The sequence below is a fragment of the Sphaerodactylus townsendi genome, linkage group LG08 (assembly GCF_021028975.2).
Source record: "Sphaerodactylus townsendi isolate TG3544 linkage group LG08, MPM_Stown_v2.3, whole genome shotgun sequence".
NCBI classification, from domain to species: Eukaryota; Metazoa; Chordata; class Lepidosauria; order Squamata; family Sphaerodactylidae; genus Sphaerodactylus; species Sphaerodactylus townsendi.
In genome coordinates, this window is record NC_059432.1 from 68,840,442 (window position 1) to 68,856,779 (window position 16,338).

The window sequence follows — 16,338 nt, forward strand, 5'->3', positions numbered from 1 at the left end:
TTTTTCTTGCTTTTCATATGGCTAAACTAACATCCATATGTAAATGGGCCATATGGTGCAGCAGAGTATAGCTCTGGTATATCTACAATTTTGTTGTAGAAAATAGTCCAATCCAATAAGGGTGGGGCGGGGGGAGGAATTCAGCAGCAGTCGGGGAGAGCATGGTAAAGGCAGCACCGCACCACCTTCAAGGGGGTTTCCAGTGGTACAAGATTTAAAACTAACAAGTAAAACTCTGGCTGTCTAAAGAACTCCCACTGAGGAAAATAACTTACCCATACACTCTGGTGGCATAAGTCTGCAGACAAAGGGGGAGGGGTGTTCTCAGGCTGAAAGCCCAGTGGAAGCCGACTGAAGTTGGCTCCATCCCTAGGAATGCTCCTGGCCTACCTCCTGCTGCACTAGCAGTATTCTAAATCAGCATAGCCTCAAAGAGATGAACTCATCTGGGGCTGTGCACTGTGGAGCTGTGTGGCACCCACCCACAGGTGTATCATTCACATTTTTTCTTGTTATTCTCTTCAAGCAATCCCAACAGAAATGAATATGCAATATGAGCCGAGAATCACATTTTCCCAAATATAAAGTGTACTTTGAAAGCTGGTAAAGTTATCTCTATTTCTGGACAACAACATTATGACATACAATTATCTGATACAAATGAGAAATAGACTGTTTAAGCAATTCCAACAGAAATGAATATGAAATATGGCCAAAGAAACAAATTTGGAAAGTAAGTTATCTCCATTACTGGAAGACAACATTAAGATATATAGTTATCTAATACAAATGAGAAACAGATTGATATTTTCACAAACAAAACTGAATTCTTTATATACATTTAACCAATTCTGTTGCTTTTTTATGTTTATAATGCTTAGGATGCTGAGTCAAAGCACAATAATATAACAAAGATGGTGTCACTTAAGACATTTATTAAATTCACTGAAGACATTTATGCACCCCAAATCTTAAAATCTAATCACACCCCAAATCTTCATACAAAACCATGCATCCTTAACAGATACCTATGAATCAATACTTCCTGAAATCCAATTTTCTTTTTATTGTCTACAATGTAACAGCTATTCATTGATCTTGGACTTTGTTCAGTTTCCAGTCAACAACATAATAATCTTGGGTATGGATGAACAGTCATTGCAAAAACAGGTAAGAGCCCAGTATAGGGAGGCAAATCATTGATTTCCTCTAATCAGTTATAACCATCCCATTATATACATTCTTCACTGTCTCATTTCTAAGATTTATGCCCAATCAAATCTCATTATAAAAAATAATCTTTATATTTATTACCCAAATTTCTAGTAATGATGCAAGCAAGTATAGATAATTCTCTCTATACTGGAATGTTCAGCTTGGTTTTTTTGAAGTCAGTAACACAATGATTTGGGGAAGGAAAGGGTTCCTTATATGGAAGGCTTTTCAATATGACTGTCATCCTACAGTAGAATTATTTTAATATAACACTGCCTACAGTAGGAGGAACTACCTCAGAATTGCTCTTTTGCAAACCTTCCTCCCATTCAATAACCATTTCAGAGATTCCCAACAGCCCTTACTCTTACCGTATATACTCGCATATAAGTCAAATTTTTCGGCACATTTTTTGTGTTGAAAAAGCCCCCCTCAATTTATACGCAAGTGAGTTGTATTTTAAAAAATATTTTAGGGTTTTTACTTTGTCGGCCACTGGGGGGCGCAGTTTTTTGGCTCGGAGCACCAAAATTTCAGGGTCTCATCAGGTGACACTCGTGATGATTCCAGCCAGGTTTGGTGAAGTTTGGTTCAGGGGGTCCAAAGTTATGAACTCCCAAAGAGGGTGCCCTCAACCCCATTGTTTCCAATGGGAGCTAATAGTAGATGGGGCTACATTTTGAGGGTCCATAACTTTGGACCCCTTGAACCAAACTTCACTAACCCTGGGTGGTATCATCAGGATAATCTCTTGCTTATACCAGCCAGGTTTGGTGATGTTTGGTTTATGGGGTCCAAAGGTATGGATCCCCAAAGTGGGTGCCCCATCCCCCATTGTTTCCAATGGGGGAAAATAGTAGATGGTCCTTTTGAGGGTCCATAACTTTGGATCCCCTGAACCAAACTACACCAAAACTGGGTGGTATCATCAGGATGCTCTCCTAAAGATACTCTGAAATGTTGGTACTGCTAACATAAACATTCCTTCCCTGACAGGCACCCTCAAAATTTCCCCACATTCTCCCTTTAAATCACCCCCCTTCTGAGTGGATTTAAATGGAGAATCAGGGCTTACAGAGCTAGTTTACTGTTTTTCTTTGAAATAAATATTCAAAAACATTTAACCTACTGATGCCTCAGTTAATGTAATTTTATTGGTATCTATTTTTTATTTTTGAAATTTACCAGTAGCTGCTGCATTTCCCACCCTCGACTTATACGCGAGTCAATAAGTTTTCCCAGGTTTTTGTGGTAAAATTAGGTGCCTCGACTTATATGCGGGTCGACTTATACATGAGTATATACGGGAGCTATAACTATACAATTTCTAGTGCATTTAAATAGGAGATCCCTCAGTATCATACCTTCAAAAATTAAAAGGCCTGATAGCCACCCAACATGGAACACTTATTACCTATCCTTCTTCTACACAAGGCCTGTTTAAGCATGTCTTCCCATGCACCCGCATAAGCATTTTGTAAATTTCTAATGAGTATTGTCAAATTTCAGTGTATTGTGGCATGATAAAAGAAACATTTCATAAAATAGAAATATTATGTCAAATAGCCATTGTTATTACTTCTCTAGTCCCAGAGCTGAGGCTATATATTCAGTCATATTAAATCTGATATAATGTCTACTAGCAAAGATTACATGTTAATTACAAGTTTTATTTAGGTCTGCATTTTACTAATTTTGTTTTTCATCTATTGGCAGTCCTAACTGTGATTTTAAATTATGTTTTACATGTATTTTTAATACTTGATGTTTTATTTACATTGTAAGCTTGCCTTCAATTTTGTGACACAGAAAGGCAGCTAGAAAAAGAAGTTGGCTTTTATACCTCACTTATCTGTACCTTTAAGAAAACTCAAAGGAGTTTGCAATCCCCTTCCCTTCCCCTCCCCACAACAGATACCTTGTAAGAGGGGTAGGGCTAAGAAGTTCTGAAAGAACTGTGACTAGTCCAAGGCCGTCCAGCAAGCTTCTTGTGGAGGACTAGGGAAAACAAACCAGGTCCACCGCTTATATGAAGGAGAAGGGAATCAAACCTGGTTCTCCAGATTAGAGTGCACCACTGTTAACCACTACACCACACTGGCTGGGGACCCCAACAGGACTCAAAGGGGAGAGGAAATTCCATCCCCAACTTGCTGGTACCTATACCCTCCCCTATTTCAGTGGCTCCAGTTTGCTTCCTGCTATATTCACTCACTTAATTGCCAGTTCTGCCTGGCCACCTGTCCAATCACCCTGTCAACCCCTTTACATGTTGTTGTGTGGCATCTTGGGTTGCAGATATCTCCCTTTTTATGACCCAGGAAAACTTCCACAATTACTTTTTAAAGGGTTTTTAACCAACCAACCCCCTCTCCATTTTCTAACTTTTTATAGTTTTCTGCTAACCTGGGAACTACTTAAAGTTTGCAAAAACATACACTAGCCATGGGTGGTTTCCCCTTGTGGTTTCTGATCCATGTGGCAGGCCATCAATCATTATTATATATTAATAGGGAACCCTACAGTGTCTGCCTTAATATTGTGAGATTTTAAAGTATCTCAGCCAGCATTCTCCATTTTGGGACAATTTTAACCTTTTTATTCTTTTTATTAAATGTTGGGGTTGTTCTGCAAACCTAGGGATTTTCCTTTAAGTTTTCTTAAGTTTGCAAAAAAGAAAACCCCTCCTTATCTATATATGGCTTCATGTTTCAGGTTTTTTTAATCTGCATTCTAGGACAGGCATTGAGCCAGTTCACAAATTTAGAAGACAACTTATTATAACTGTAAAACAAACAACATAGTTTATATATATGCTCAATAAACAATGCTAATTTACACTAATGTAGATTCTAAAAAAATTTAAATACATTACTTCTGTAAGTATGGCCCTGTTCTTTTCCTCCAGATCTTTACTATATAAGAAGCTTCTATCTTTGTGTCCCTTAACTGAGCCACAGTCCTGGTTGAAGACAGTTCCTCTCTGTCTCTCCAGTGCTGCAGCCAGAGCCAGCAGCAGCAAGCAAAGGGATCAAGTTTGTACCCCTTTGTAAAGGGAAGACAGCTGCAATTTTCCCCATCCTGTACATCCAACCTTGCATTTTTTTCACTTTTTTTCTTAGGAGTCAGGGTGGCGTAGTTGTTAAGAGCAGGTGGACTCTTATTTGGAGAACAGGGTTTGATTCCCCACTCCCCCACATGAGCAGCATAGTCTTATCTGATGAACCAGATTTGTTTCCCCACTCCTACATTCCAGCTGGGTGACCTTAGACTAGTCATGTTTCTTTCAGAACTCCCTTAGCCCCATCTACCTCACAAGGTGTCTGTTTTGGGGAGAGGAATGGAAAGGAGTTTGTCAGCCCACGCAATCTCCTTACAGGAGAGAAGGGGGGAGTATAAATCCAAACCCCTCTTCTTAATCTCCAAAATGTGTGTGGAATGTCACTGTGATCCTGGCAATGTGGGCAACCTTCATGGAGAGAGCCAGGGTGAAGAGAGAGCTACAAAGTTGGCCAGGATCCTTACAGTAGACTGGGAGATGTGGGGGAGAAGTATTGCTCAGGGCTGTGGCTACACTGAGGCAAAAGCAGACAAGGAAGCCAAGAGAGGAGTGAAGGCTGTCTGTGTGTAGAGATATGGCAAGCAAGCAAGCACTCAGGGCAAAAAAAGGAAGGGAAAGCAGGAAATTGATGAAAAGGAAGAAGGACAGCTGAATGAATAGCCCAGGAATCCCAAGAGAAAAGAGAAGAAAGGGAAAAAGAGAGATTAGTCAGGTTTGAGTACCACACAGGTCAATTAAAGTCTGTTCTCCCCACAATGTGCACTTAGGACTACAGTCTCTCTTTGACTACAGTTCCCTGTTTTAAATTACTTCACTTCAACATTTGTGCAATCCAAAGCAATCCAAAGTCTGCCGAGAGTCCCCACCTGACTCAACTTCTCACCCCTCAAAATTGATATTGCAGCTTGAAACGCAGCATTGCCAGCAACTGCAAACTGCCTCTCACTTCACTCTTGTGCTGTACTGCCTCTGCTCTGTAACATGCAATAGCCTGAGGGATGGGGCCACATGACCTTGACATTTTTATGACATACATGGGAGTCTGTGTGTGGTCACTGGAACAATTCTTGTTCCTGACCCTCAGCCACTAGGAAACCACATCTCACATTCAGTCTTCCTCCAACAATTCATGCTCTACCTCTTTTCCGTAGCCTTTGAAGATCTCCTCTGCCTCACCTGTACCTGAACCAAGAAGGCTATCAGATAAGGGTGGCTTCGGAATACCAGGTACAGATCTTCAGTGCGGCAAGATTTTTACTGTGAGGTGAAATATTTTCAATGCATAGGAAAACATCCAGCCTCTTACAATTCATATAAAGTGACTGAGAAGCAAACCTATTAAAAGTGTCTACTTGAGATGGGAAAAATAGTACCAAACTGCTCCCTACCATCAGCAGTAAGAGGTGTCAGAGGAGAAGGCAGCAGCATTAGGGAATCCCAGTATGGACTGAAACAAATCTAAAGTCCCGCTCACTACCAGCAGTGTGGGAAAGACACAGGAGAATCTTATGTTCTTGTTCCTGCAAACCTGAAAGTTTCTTGCTACCACACAGTGAGGTGACTTTAATGGTAAAACATGCACTCTTAAACATCAGGATAGATTTGTCAGTTTGATGTATCAAAAACAAATGGGGCAATTCTCACCATAGGAAATATACTATGAATCACAAAGTTCACAGCTACCTCAACAATTCCTCTCCTCTCTCTTGTGGTTTTTTTTTTTTTTTGGGGGGGGGGGGGGGGGGGATCTACTAGTAAAATACCTTTCCTAACTACCAAAGCTCCATATTACCCATTTTTTGCAGGCAAACTGACCACAGATGTTTTAATCGCACACTTTATTCGTTACTTTAGGAAGGTATTTAAGTAACATTTGCGTTTTATCTATTTTAAACTTCTTTCAAAAGTTGACCTCATGAACAGAAGGTATAGTAATCTTCAAAGTATTAAAGACAACTGAGTAGAAAGCTTCAAGTATATGAATGCTACAAGTTAAACCTAGCTAATAATCTTGGAAGGATATGTCAGGTGAATTAAAAAAACACACAACAACAATTATACAAGTAGTTAGACTAACTGGAAAGAATCCAAATGTCCAAACTCTGAACCAACAAAATTAATCAAAAGTTCAGACTAACAATAATTATTTCAATATGGTAAACAACAAACATTGTGCAGTCACCGAGATGCCACTGAACATCTGGTTTATTTTGCTTCAACAACATGTAACACAGCTATAGGTCTTTTTCTGCCATAAAGTCACAGTCGACTTATGGGGACTCCAAGGGTTTTCAAGGCAATTGACATTTAGAGGTGGCTTACCATTGCCTGCCTTCGCATCATGCCCTGGTACTCCTCAGAGGTTTTCCATCCAAATACTTGCCAGGGTCAAGGCTCAGAGTGCATGACCCAGGCCATTTCCATGGAAGACTGAAGATTTAAACCTGGGTTTTCTCAGTCCTAGCCTAACACCTTAACCAGCTCACCACTCTGGCTCAATCACACCACTTCAGGCTATAAAGGTGACAAATCAGTTCTTATTGATAGAAGTTAGTAAATGATGCTACAGTAGCTACAAAATAAAACTTGGTTTCAGAAGATGCCACGGGCCTTTTTAGCTTACAATAAAATATTACTGTTTACAATTCAGTTCAGACCAATTATTGCTGCCTAATGTTATTAAGAAAAATATTTAGGATATAAGTTACAAACACATCAAGATTGTAAACCACCATGCTGGAGCTGGCATAACATAGTATCCACAGGCCACAGTCTTGTAGCTCACCCCTCTATCAGCAATATAGGAAGAATAAGAGACTACTTTAATAAGCAAACTGTAAAACTGTAAGTTCTCTAATTTTTGTTTTTACATGATTTCATGAAATTATAAAACTAGACTGAAGTGCATTAGGATGATGGAGAATGTGCTCTGTCACAGAAGTACTAAAGTATGAGTATGCACAGCACCGTATTATTTTGGTCAGACAGGTGTACAATTATGGGCAGGCAGTATTTGAATTCTCCGCCTCAAGTAACAACATGTCTTGAGCCAGACTTACTAATAAACTTCAAGATGTTAGTGTTTGTATCTTAAATTGATCCTTTCAAAATGAGCGGCTGCCCCCTTTTAAAAGGAAAGATGTGAGGAGAGGAGCAGTTAAACCAGGGGTCCCCAAACTACGGCCCAGGGGCCAAATGTGGCCCCCTGAATGCATTTATCCGGCCCGCCAGGCATGGCGGCGATGGCTCCATTCATGTGCAGTGGGGGTTCAAGGGAGAGGAGGAACCGGTCCCAACGGCTGTTGATTGCAGTTACATGATGGCACCCCCAAATCTCCATGAATTTTCTGACCCAGAGTTGGAAACCTTACATGTGGCAACGCCTGCTCCGCCCTTCCCTCTCAGCTACTCCATGTGTTGCTCTCAGGCTTTCTGTTCCACCTCACTCCCATTGGCATCAGCCAGGCTGGCGAATCGATCGCTGGCTGCTAGGGAGGAAAGAACCCAGGAAGATACCTGATCCTGGGTTAGATGGAATGTTTCATTGGGAAAGTTCTGCTTTTTTTTTTTTTTTTTACAGGGGAAGGTATTCTACAGCCTCCCCAACAATATTTGGAGCCCACCCTATACTTGACATACTTTGGTCACTGTTCTAAAAATAGACCATGACAGAAAGGCTGAAAGGTGAAATCAAACATTTTACAATCATTTGTGCATAGGAATTTGTTCATAGTTTTTTTTAGTCCGGCCCTCCAACAGTCTGAGGGACAGTGAACTGGCCCCTGGTTTAAAAAGTTTGGGGACCCCTGAGTTAAACCCTGACAAGAGAAGTCCCCAGCTTATCCAACAGCACTTCCTATTTCCCTTGTGAGCAAACAAGATTAGTCTTTGACACCCTTGTCCAAATTTTAGAAAGTTAACTTCTTTCTAAGCTCACTAGCGCAAGCTTCATCGTAAGAGAACAGTGGGTGTGTCACACTAATACTTCACGCAACTCTACATGCTATGTTCATTTTAAGAAGCATAACGCAGAAGTGATTTCTCACAATCCTCACTGGTCACTACACAATAGAACAACACCATTACAGAATTACCCAAGTTTGATTTTGGGTCGGCTTCAGGTAGCCGGCTCACGGTTGAATCAAGTCTTCCATTCTTCTGAGGTGCATAAAAAGAAAACAAGTTCATAGCTTGCTGGAAGTAAAGTGTAGATGACTGCAGAAGGCAATGGCAAACCACCTGGTAGACACAGTCTGCCCAGTAAACATTGCAATGCCATGTCACCCCATGGGTCGGTAATGACCCAGTGCTTGCACAGGAGACTACCTTTACCTACTCCTTCTCCCACCCTGCAAACTTTATTTACAGGAAACACATCCAACATATTGCTATGCCTCAACCTTAAGCATGGGAACGACTGCCAAAACATTTTAAACTACACATAGGATCAATCAGATCTATTACTTGTGCATACCTTAATGCATTCCTAAAGGAGGAGGTTCGACTGGAAAGAAAAATGAACCAAAGCGAAAAGTTCTTAAAAGCCAGTCTCGTATGAGGCGTTTAGCAAAGCTAACTTTTTAGTCGAGTCCTGAGTTCCTAACGTATTATCCTTTCCAGGGAGCCTGGCAGTGACCGAATTTGTTCAAGCAGGAATACTTTCAAAAGTGGGGCGGGCGCAAAAGTTTTAAACTCCCCGGAGGAGCCAGCGAGCCCTGCGGGGCGGGCGCCTCTCTCTCCGCTCGCGAGGGCCACCCGAAAGGAAGGCGGCTCCGCTCCCTGCCCATTCGCAGTGGGTGTAACGAGCGAGGCCGGAGCGGAGCGGAGCGGAGGGCCGGGCGACCCGACGGGCGGGAAAAGGCGGGCGCCGGCTCACCCGCGGCCCAGAACAATAGACGGCGCTTCACTCACCGCACACGCAGCACGAGAGCGACTGCCGGAAGTAGGGCAGCAGCTTGCCGATCTCGGCCAGGCACTGCGGGTCCTCCCCGGGGCCGTAGTTGAGCACCAGGCGACTGGCGGAGATGTACAAGGCTGTGGCATTCACCGGGTTCATCGCAGACGCTGACGCCGACGCCTCCGGGCCGAGAAGAAAGCGCGGCTCCGCGCCCGGGCAGGGCAGGCCGAGGGGCGGCGGCGCCTCCTAGCCCCGCATCACAGCAAGGGCCGGGGCCTGCTCTCCCGCCCCCTTCCCAGCCCGCTCCCGCCGCGGCCCGAGCGGCTAAGCCAGGCGGCGGGCCATGCCGGCCTCGCTTCCGCGCCCTCCCGCGGCGGCTCAGGCGGAGGGAGGGCCCTGCATGGGAAGAGGGGGGCGGCGGCGGGATCCGCGGACCCAGCACAGGGCGGAGGGCCCGGCTCTGTTAGGGGCGGGGGGAGGCGCCGACGCCCGGAGTTTCAGCGCTGCCGCATCACCGCGCGGCGCCCGGGGATTCTTCCGCGGGGCCGCCGCTTCTCTCCTCCCGGCCGCTCTCGCGCAGGAATCGGCCGCCACACGCCCGGCCCCAATGTCAATAGCAACCGTTAGGTCTAACCCTCACTGCGCAGCCATCGCCGCGGTCGCCTCGGCGCGCGTGTGCGCATGCGCGGCCATTCCCTCCTCAGCACACCCACCCCTTCGCATTTAGCTGAGCGCCTGAGTCGCTTCTCCCGAGAGGGTGGGAGAGCGCGCGGGGGGGGGGGGGGGGGGCTCCGGCAGCATGGCGCTCCCCCCCCTCCCCTCCCGGGCCGGACTGTAAACGCTGCGTAGGAAAAACACGGCTCTTTCCGCCGAGCGTAAACCTCGCAGCGCCGCAAAACAGCCGTCGTCGCGACAGCGGGTCACAGCCTGGGAGTAGCTGGGAAGTGTTTCGATTGTGGGAACTGACGACTAGTTTTTTAAAAAGAGAATAAGCTTGTGGAGAATACTTGCTCCTTACCTCCGAGGAAGAAATATGCGCGCGAAGACTTACAAAATACATGAAGTGACCCAAGACATTTATCTTGTCTGGACATAATGTTTGTCGTTACGGTTAGTTGTTTGGGATAATTGTGTAACCGAAATGCGTAACCCAGACTGAACCATAATCCAGAACGACTTGACGCAGCCTTGCCAGAGACAAGTGTCATATTCCCAAATTCATGTATAATCTTATGTTGCAGATGTACAGTCTGAGCCAGTGGAGGTAATAGTAAAGCCATTGACTCCCAAGTAAAAGGCACACACAATTGTACTGTAAACAGTCCCAAATAGATCTGCTAAGAATCCAACTCAAGGCTTTTCATTGGGGCTCGCTGTCAAGTAACTGTTCTTCAAATAACATTTGGAAAAAATACATGCAAAGAGTTGAAAGTAAACCCCACTGAGCGCCCTGACTTGAATAGCCCAGACTAGTCTGATCTCCTCAGCTCTCAGAAGCCAAGTAAGGTTGGTCCTGGCTAGTGCTTGGATGAGAGACCACCTAGGAATATCAGGGTTGCTGTGCAGAAATAGGCAATGTCTCTTGCCTTGTACAACCATCTTGGTTGCTATGCATTGTCTGTGACTTGGGGACATTTTTCACTCACACACCAATGAGACATATTTTAAGGTAAACATTCCTTGGCTACTTTACTCTGAAAAAATATTGATACCAGTCCATTTAAGTTTAGTCATGCACAGTTCCTGGTCCTAAGGCAGGTTTGTCCCACAAGATTTCCCTCATTCTGGGATTTTAAAAAATCACCAATTTGGCAATACTTTTCAAAAATCCCGCATTGAACTTGCTACCATGCAAACACCACGGTAGCAAAACCACTTTATTTTTCCCACCCAGCCACCTGATTTTCCCTCCCCGCCACCAGCCCACCTGATCTCCCCACCTGATGTTATATCAGTTTTTAACTCTGCTGAGCCACCGACCGTTTCTGCTCATGGTATCGACTGGGTGCCATTTCGCCTGGGTTAATCAGGAGTGGAGTCCCAAAATGTCCCCGTTTTCTTTTCTGTATATGTACTGGTTGCTCGGAGCACATAGCTAGAGAGATGTGCGCTTTGGTTCGAATATTAGTGGGCATATCATGGGAGAGGAGGCTCTTGTTCTCCACAAAAATATGAGAACGTGAGTGGGAATGTGATGTGGTGCTGTGCCCCATTGTTTTTGCTGCCACTTGCTATGTTGAGGCTCGCATCAGGCCCTATCCAGAACTGGAAAAAGGGGACTTCATTTCCCCCCTTTCGCTGTGAGTCAACCAATCAGAAGCTCAGCCTTTTGTGGGGGTGACAACAGTCCAAAATGGACCTTGGGTGGAAAATGGCCAGTTTGAGTTCAGTGTTTAAGAAAAATGGAGAGCACACCAACGAGTCGGGATGGGCAAAGTGGTCCAGGAATCATGTGCTTGACATGTTGGGAGAGGGGGTCCCCTGAATTATATGCCCAGTTCCTGCCGACCCTATGTCTAAAAGTGCTGAGCTGTGTGTTGGTGATGGGGTGGGGGTTAGCACTGGAGGTGTGGAGGGGCAACTTTGCCCAGGATTGCCTGTATGTTGTGCCCTCTTATGTTAAGTGTTTCCTAGTTGGCCATTCTGTGTTTCATAGTTTCTGCATGTAAGGTGTCCTCTAGTTCAACAAATACAAACAAAATGTGTTGTAAAACCACAGCAGCATTCCAGCCAACATTTCTTTACCCACAAGGAACCTGCTAAGTGAAGGTGTCCATGGCAGGGGGCCCTTCCACCCTCTCCTCCAGTTCCCTAAAGGGGTTGGCCAGTGGCACCGGCACCCGATGATTCTTCAATCGCTCATGCCGTGACTTGGAAGGTCTCTCTCTTCCCTAGAAAATGAGGGTTTCCTTCCTTCCACAAGGGAGAAATGCTAACACCCCTCAGAGGATGATGTGGTCTCAGAGCCATCAGGGAAAATGTGTGCTTGGGGAGCTTTGGGGCCAAGTGTTGCTTGGGCACAGGGAAGGAAATTAGCAAACCCCCCGGGTATCCTGGCAAACTCCCTGTTCCTTGATTTGTGTCTTCCATGTCCAAATTAGAAGGTTGCTATCTCCAGGTTGCTATCTCCAAAACCTCCCAAGATTCGGGGGTGAAGCCTCAGGTGGACAGGAACCACAGTGGGGTACGATGCCATAGTAGAATCAACCCTCCAAAGCTTCCCTTTTTTTATAGGGAAACCGATTTCTGCTGTCTGGGTATAATCTCCAAGTCCCATCTGTAGGATGACATCCCCAATGCCTTTCCTCATGGAGGCTGAAGCCTTTCCTCATAGAGGCTGAAGCCTTCTCCAAATGTAGCCTCCTGGAACTGGCATTCCAGAGATTTGCTAGCTCTGTATATGGAGGGTCTCTTCAGTCACAGTGGGTCGTAGCTCCTTCTATGAATCTGTCTCTTCCACCCTTCTTTTTAAGCTATCTATTCCTTGGGCCATCATTACTTCCACTACTGGTGAATGGTTTAATCTTTAATCACTTGTTTCCCCTCTCCTCCACATGAAGCCTGCCGAGTGGCCTTTGCCTAGTTGCACTTCTCTGAGAACTTTCTCAGCCCCTACCACCTCACAAGGTGTCTGTTGTGAGCAAGGAAAGCTGACAGCTATCAAATTCTTCTCTGAGATTCCTTGTGCTAAAGCGAAGTGGGGTATAAATTCAAATGTAGATCCTCACATCCCCAGGTGAACCTGGTGGTCCTTTTTCCTGCTGCTGCACTGGCCTCTGCATCCAAGCAGGATGCCGCTTGTCAATGATGCTGCTTCTGAGCATCCCTGCCATTGCATGGACTATGTCCCTCTGTGGGATGAAGTTAGACCCCAAGCAGATAAGACCCCCGCTTGGGTCCACAGAAGCCACAAGAGAATTGGCAAGGTCCGCAAAATTTCCCAGCGAGGTTTCAGACATTCTGGACTGTGAAGCCATACATGCTGTTGTAATTGTCAATATCAACTCACTCATATTGACAGTGTATCAGGTGCTACTGAAATAGCAAATGGCGTTTTCCCGCAAATTGTTGTCTGGTGTCCCACCATGGTGGCTACTCCACATTGTTACTTGCAATGAAAAGAGTCACTTTCCCCCCATAGAAGCTATACATAGCCAATGGAGCTGAAACTACCTTGGGGGTGAACCAAGCGGGGCAGCCTCTGGTAATTTCACTGGCCTCTGCATGAGAACCTCAGGCCGTGCAATCCTCATTTTAAAAAATGTAGAAGCAGCACCCTCCAGGTGACCTTGTTTAGATGGATGTCTTCCACTAAGGCTCTGGGTTCACATTACCTTCCCATTAGAACTATGTAATCCTCTGTGAAGAACGGGACAGTATTTTTCACTCGCCGTGACGATCAGTCAGGCGGTGGGGGATCTGTGACCACCAGAGAGGGTTCTCGCAGAGAGATTCTAAGCATGGTTATAGCCTTTTCAGGCCATTGTATTCAGTGGCCTTGGAATAGTGAGTCTCTTCTGCTTACAATAGCATTGTTAACTTGAGGACCAGTGGACATCAGCAGCACTTATCCTATTAGATTTTGACCCAGGAAACTTGATGTGGTGAGCAAAATATGGCAAGATACTTTTTGATCAGGCATTCTCACACCCCATGTCTTGTTTGAGGAACCACTTGTGCTTGTGATACGCTGCTTGTTCACAGTTCGCCTGAGAGAAAGGTTTGGGCAGCAGCATGCAGTGTTTCCAGACCAACCTCAAGGGATGCACCCAGATTTCTTCCCTTTGTACTGAAGCCTGACAAGGTGCAGACACTTCCCCTCCCACTCACAGTCTCATACTAAAGATGCTCTTTTTTTTTCAAATGAGATACATGTGTATCGAAATAATACATGTGTGACAAAGAATGACAAGCACCACCACCAGTGTACAAAGTGAATGTAGATTATACCAACAGAAGTGCGGGACTTCGCGCGAAATGTGCACATATATAAATGTCAATCTGCTCTATACGGAGTCAGATCGCATGGCGCATCTCACGTTAAGTCGATCTGTTAGTCAGATCATCTCTATTCGTGTACCATTATCCCTTGCTGCAGGCTGGAGATCTGTCAGCTATCACCCAGCATTTCCAAGGGGATCCGAAGCTGCTCGACTTTCTCCCATCAGTCTTGCCTAGCTTTCTTGTGGAAACTGTTTGGGCTGGCCAGATATCAGATAGCCATGCCGACTATCATCTCCACAGGGAATGTAGCCCACATGTTTGTGTCCTGCTGCTGCAGATGGGGTCTAAGGCTGTCTACAATCCTCAGGAAGGTCTTCCTGGTCATGCAGAAGTTTCTCAGCCATTCCTTGGCATCCCAACAAGCCATGACACAGTTGTGCCACCAGTCCCTGCTCCTGTGAATAAACCCAGTAACGAGGATGCTGGTGGCCAATCGCCAGGGCAAACCATGCTCACCTGCACCATCTCAGCACAGCAGACTGAAGAGATGCCTGGGGCATCTTTTCTTGGTAGTGGGCACATGCAGCATGGGCACCATGCATGAGGCTGAGGAGGTGTGCCACAAGCACACACAGCAGCTGCACCACCTCTTGATCCGGATCCATGCTCAATAGGTTCAGATCCCCCGGCTCACAAAACATTCTCCTACCTGAAAACCGCAGAGCAGGTGTAAAGGCAGGCATCAGCAATTCATAAGGCAGGGCAGAGACATTCATTCAAGCTGCCACCCCAAAACAACAGCCAATCAGAACACGGGCCACTGGGGATGTTTGCACATGCATGGATATGCTTGCGGTGTAAATATGAAAGACCCAGGCTCATGTGAAACAAACTGGAGTATTTCCTCCCGGTCTTCATTCAATTCCTTCACAGAAACAGGCAGCCATGCAAAGGGAGAAACTCAGATAAAATAGACCTGGATTGTGAGATACCGATTGTAACCCAGTGTAATTGTGCCATGTGGAAACAGCCTTAGCCTTGTTGAAGTCTAGTAGCAGTGTAATCTTATTAATTTCCGGAAGAAGTTTATTTCATAATAGTAGAGTGGCTTAAAAGATAAAAGTAACATGAATTACTAGTAGCCTATGGAGACACTCAAGGTACTGTAGCCAGTCGCCTGGAGAAAAATGTCCTGTCTCTTTAACAAAGATTTATTTTTTGTAGTAAATATATTTTTTACTAGGGGATAAAATATACTTATTGCCAATCTTCTCATTGCTACACATTAAACCTCTTTTAAAGGAGCAAGACATGTTTCTCCAAGTCTGTAGGCAACCCTGTCCAAGGGAAGGTGCCACTAACAGGTGTTGATCTCTGGTTAGCCTATGGGATCATACAAGAAAAGCCAATCCTTCAAATATATTTTTCTCAGAAGGACAGCAGCCCAAAGTACATAAGCATGGTACAGTAGTCCAGCTTAGAGGTTACCGAATGAGGGATGAACTCTGCTGAAAACAGTGAATAATCTATAGATCTGTTTTAGATGAAAATGTCAGTCTTGGCCTGTTGCAACCTATTTTCCTAACAGCAAATCCCTAGTAAACTCTGATTTGAGAAATTCATGGAGATTTGGGGGTACTGGAGAGGGGCAGAGTTTCAGGAGGAGGGGAGGTTCAGTAGTGATGTGATGCCATATAGTTCATCCTGCAAAGCTCCTATTTCCTAGTGGAGAACTGATCTCTGTAGTATGGAGATCAGCTGTAATTCCAGAGCAATTCAAGGCCATCCCTCCTAGTTGGTGCCCTTTTACAGATTACCAGTGCAAATTATTGTAGGCATTGTTTTATTGGAAGACTCTTTTTATGTTGTGTTCCAGAAACAGATTGATCACTTTATTTGTTACCAACTACCTACTTCCCCACGAGCTGCTGGATGTTATCGTGGGTTTGGCACTGGAGATACCTAGACTGGATTTTCTGGGGACTCAGTATTCATGCTGAGGGCACCTTGCCTGGACTGGCTCAGGTTGTGTCTGGATCAACACATTTAAAACATTTTTTTTGCACTGAGTCTTTGGGGAAAGGAAATTCTGCCTGTGCCACTGATTACTTAAAAGCAAGGGTAAATGCAGCATCCACACTGGGGAGGGGGGTTAAAATAATCTACTCCCAGATATTTATGGATTCTATTGTATTCCAGAATGCTCTGAGGGATTTTAGGA

The 16,338-nt window shown here is 45.0% G+C and overlaps 1 protein-coding gene across 1 annotated transcript in view; it reads right to left on the bottom strand.

Annotated features, from left to right (window-relative positions):
* Positions 1-10,008, bottom strand: part of MSL2 (MSL complex subunit 2) — a 29,942-nt gene extending 19,934 nt beyond the window's left edge. Inside the window, exon 1 of the mRNA XM_048506081.1 lies at positions 9,188-10,008. Within this exon, the coding sequence (XP_048362038.1) occupies positions 9,188-9,332 (145 nt within the window). The 5' untranslated portion in view covers positions 9,333-10,008. The remainder of the gene's footprint in view (positions 1-9,187) is intronic.
* Positions 10,009-16,338: the final 6,330 nt, after the last annotated feature.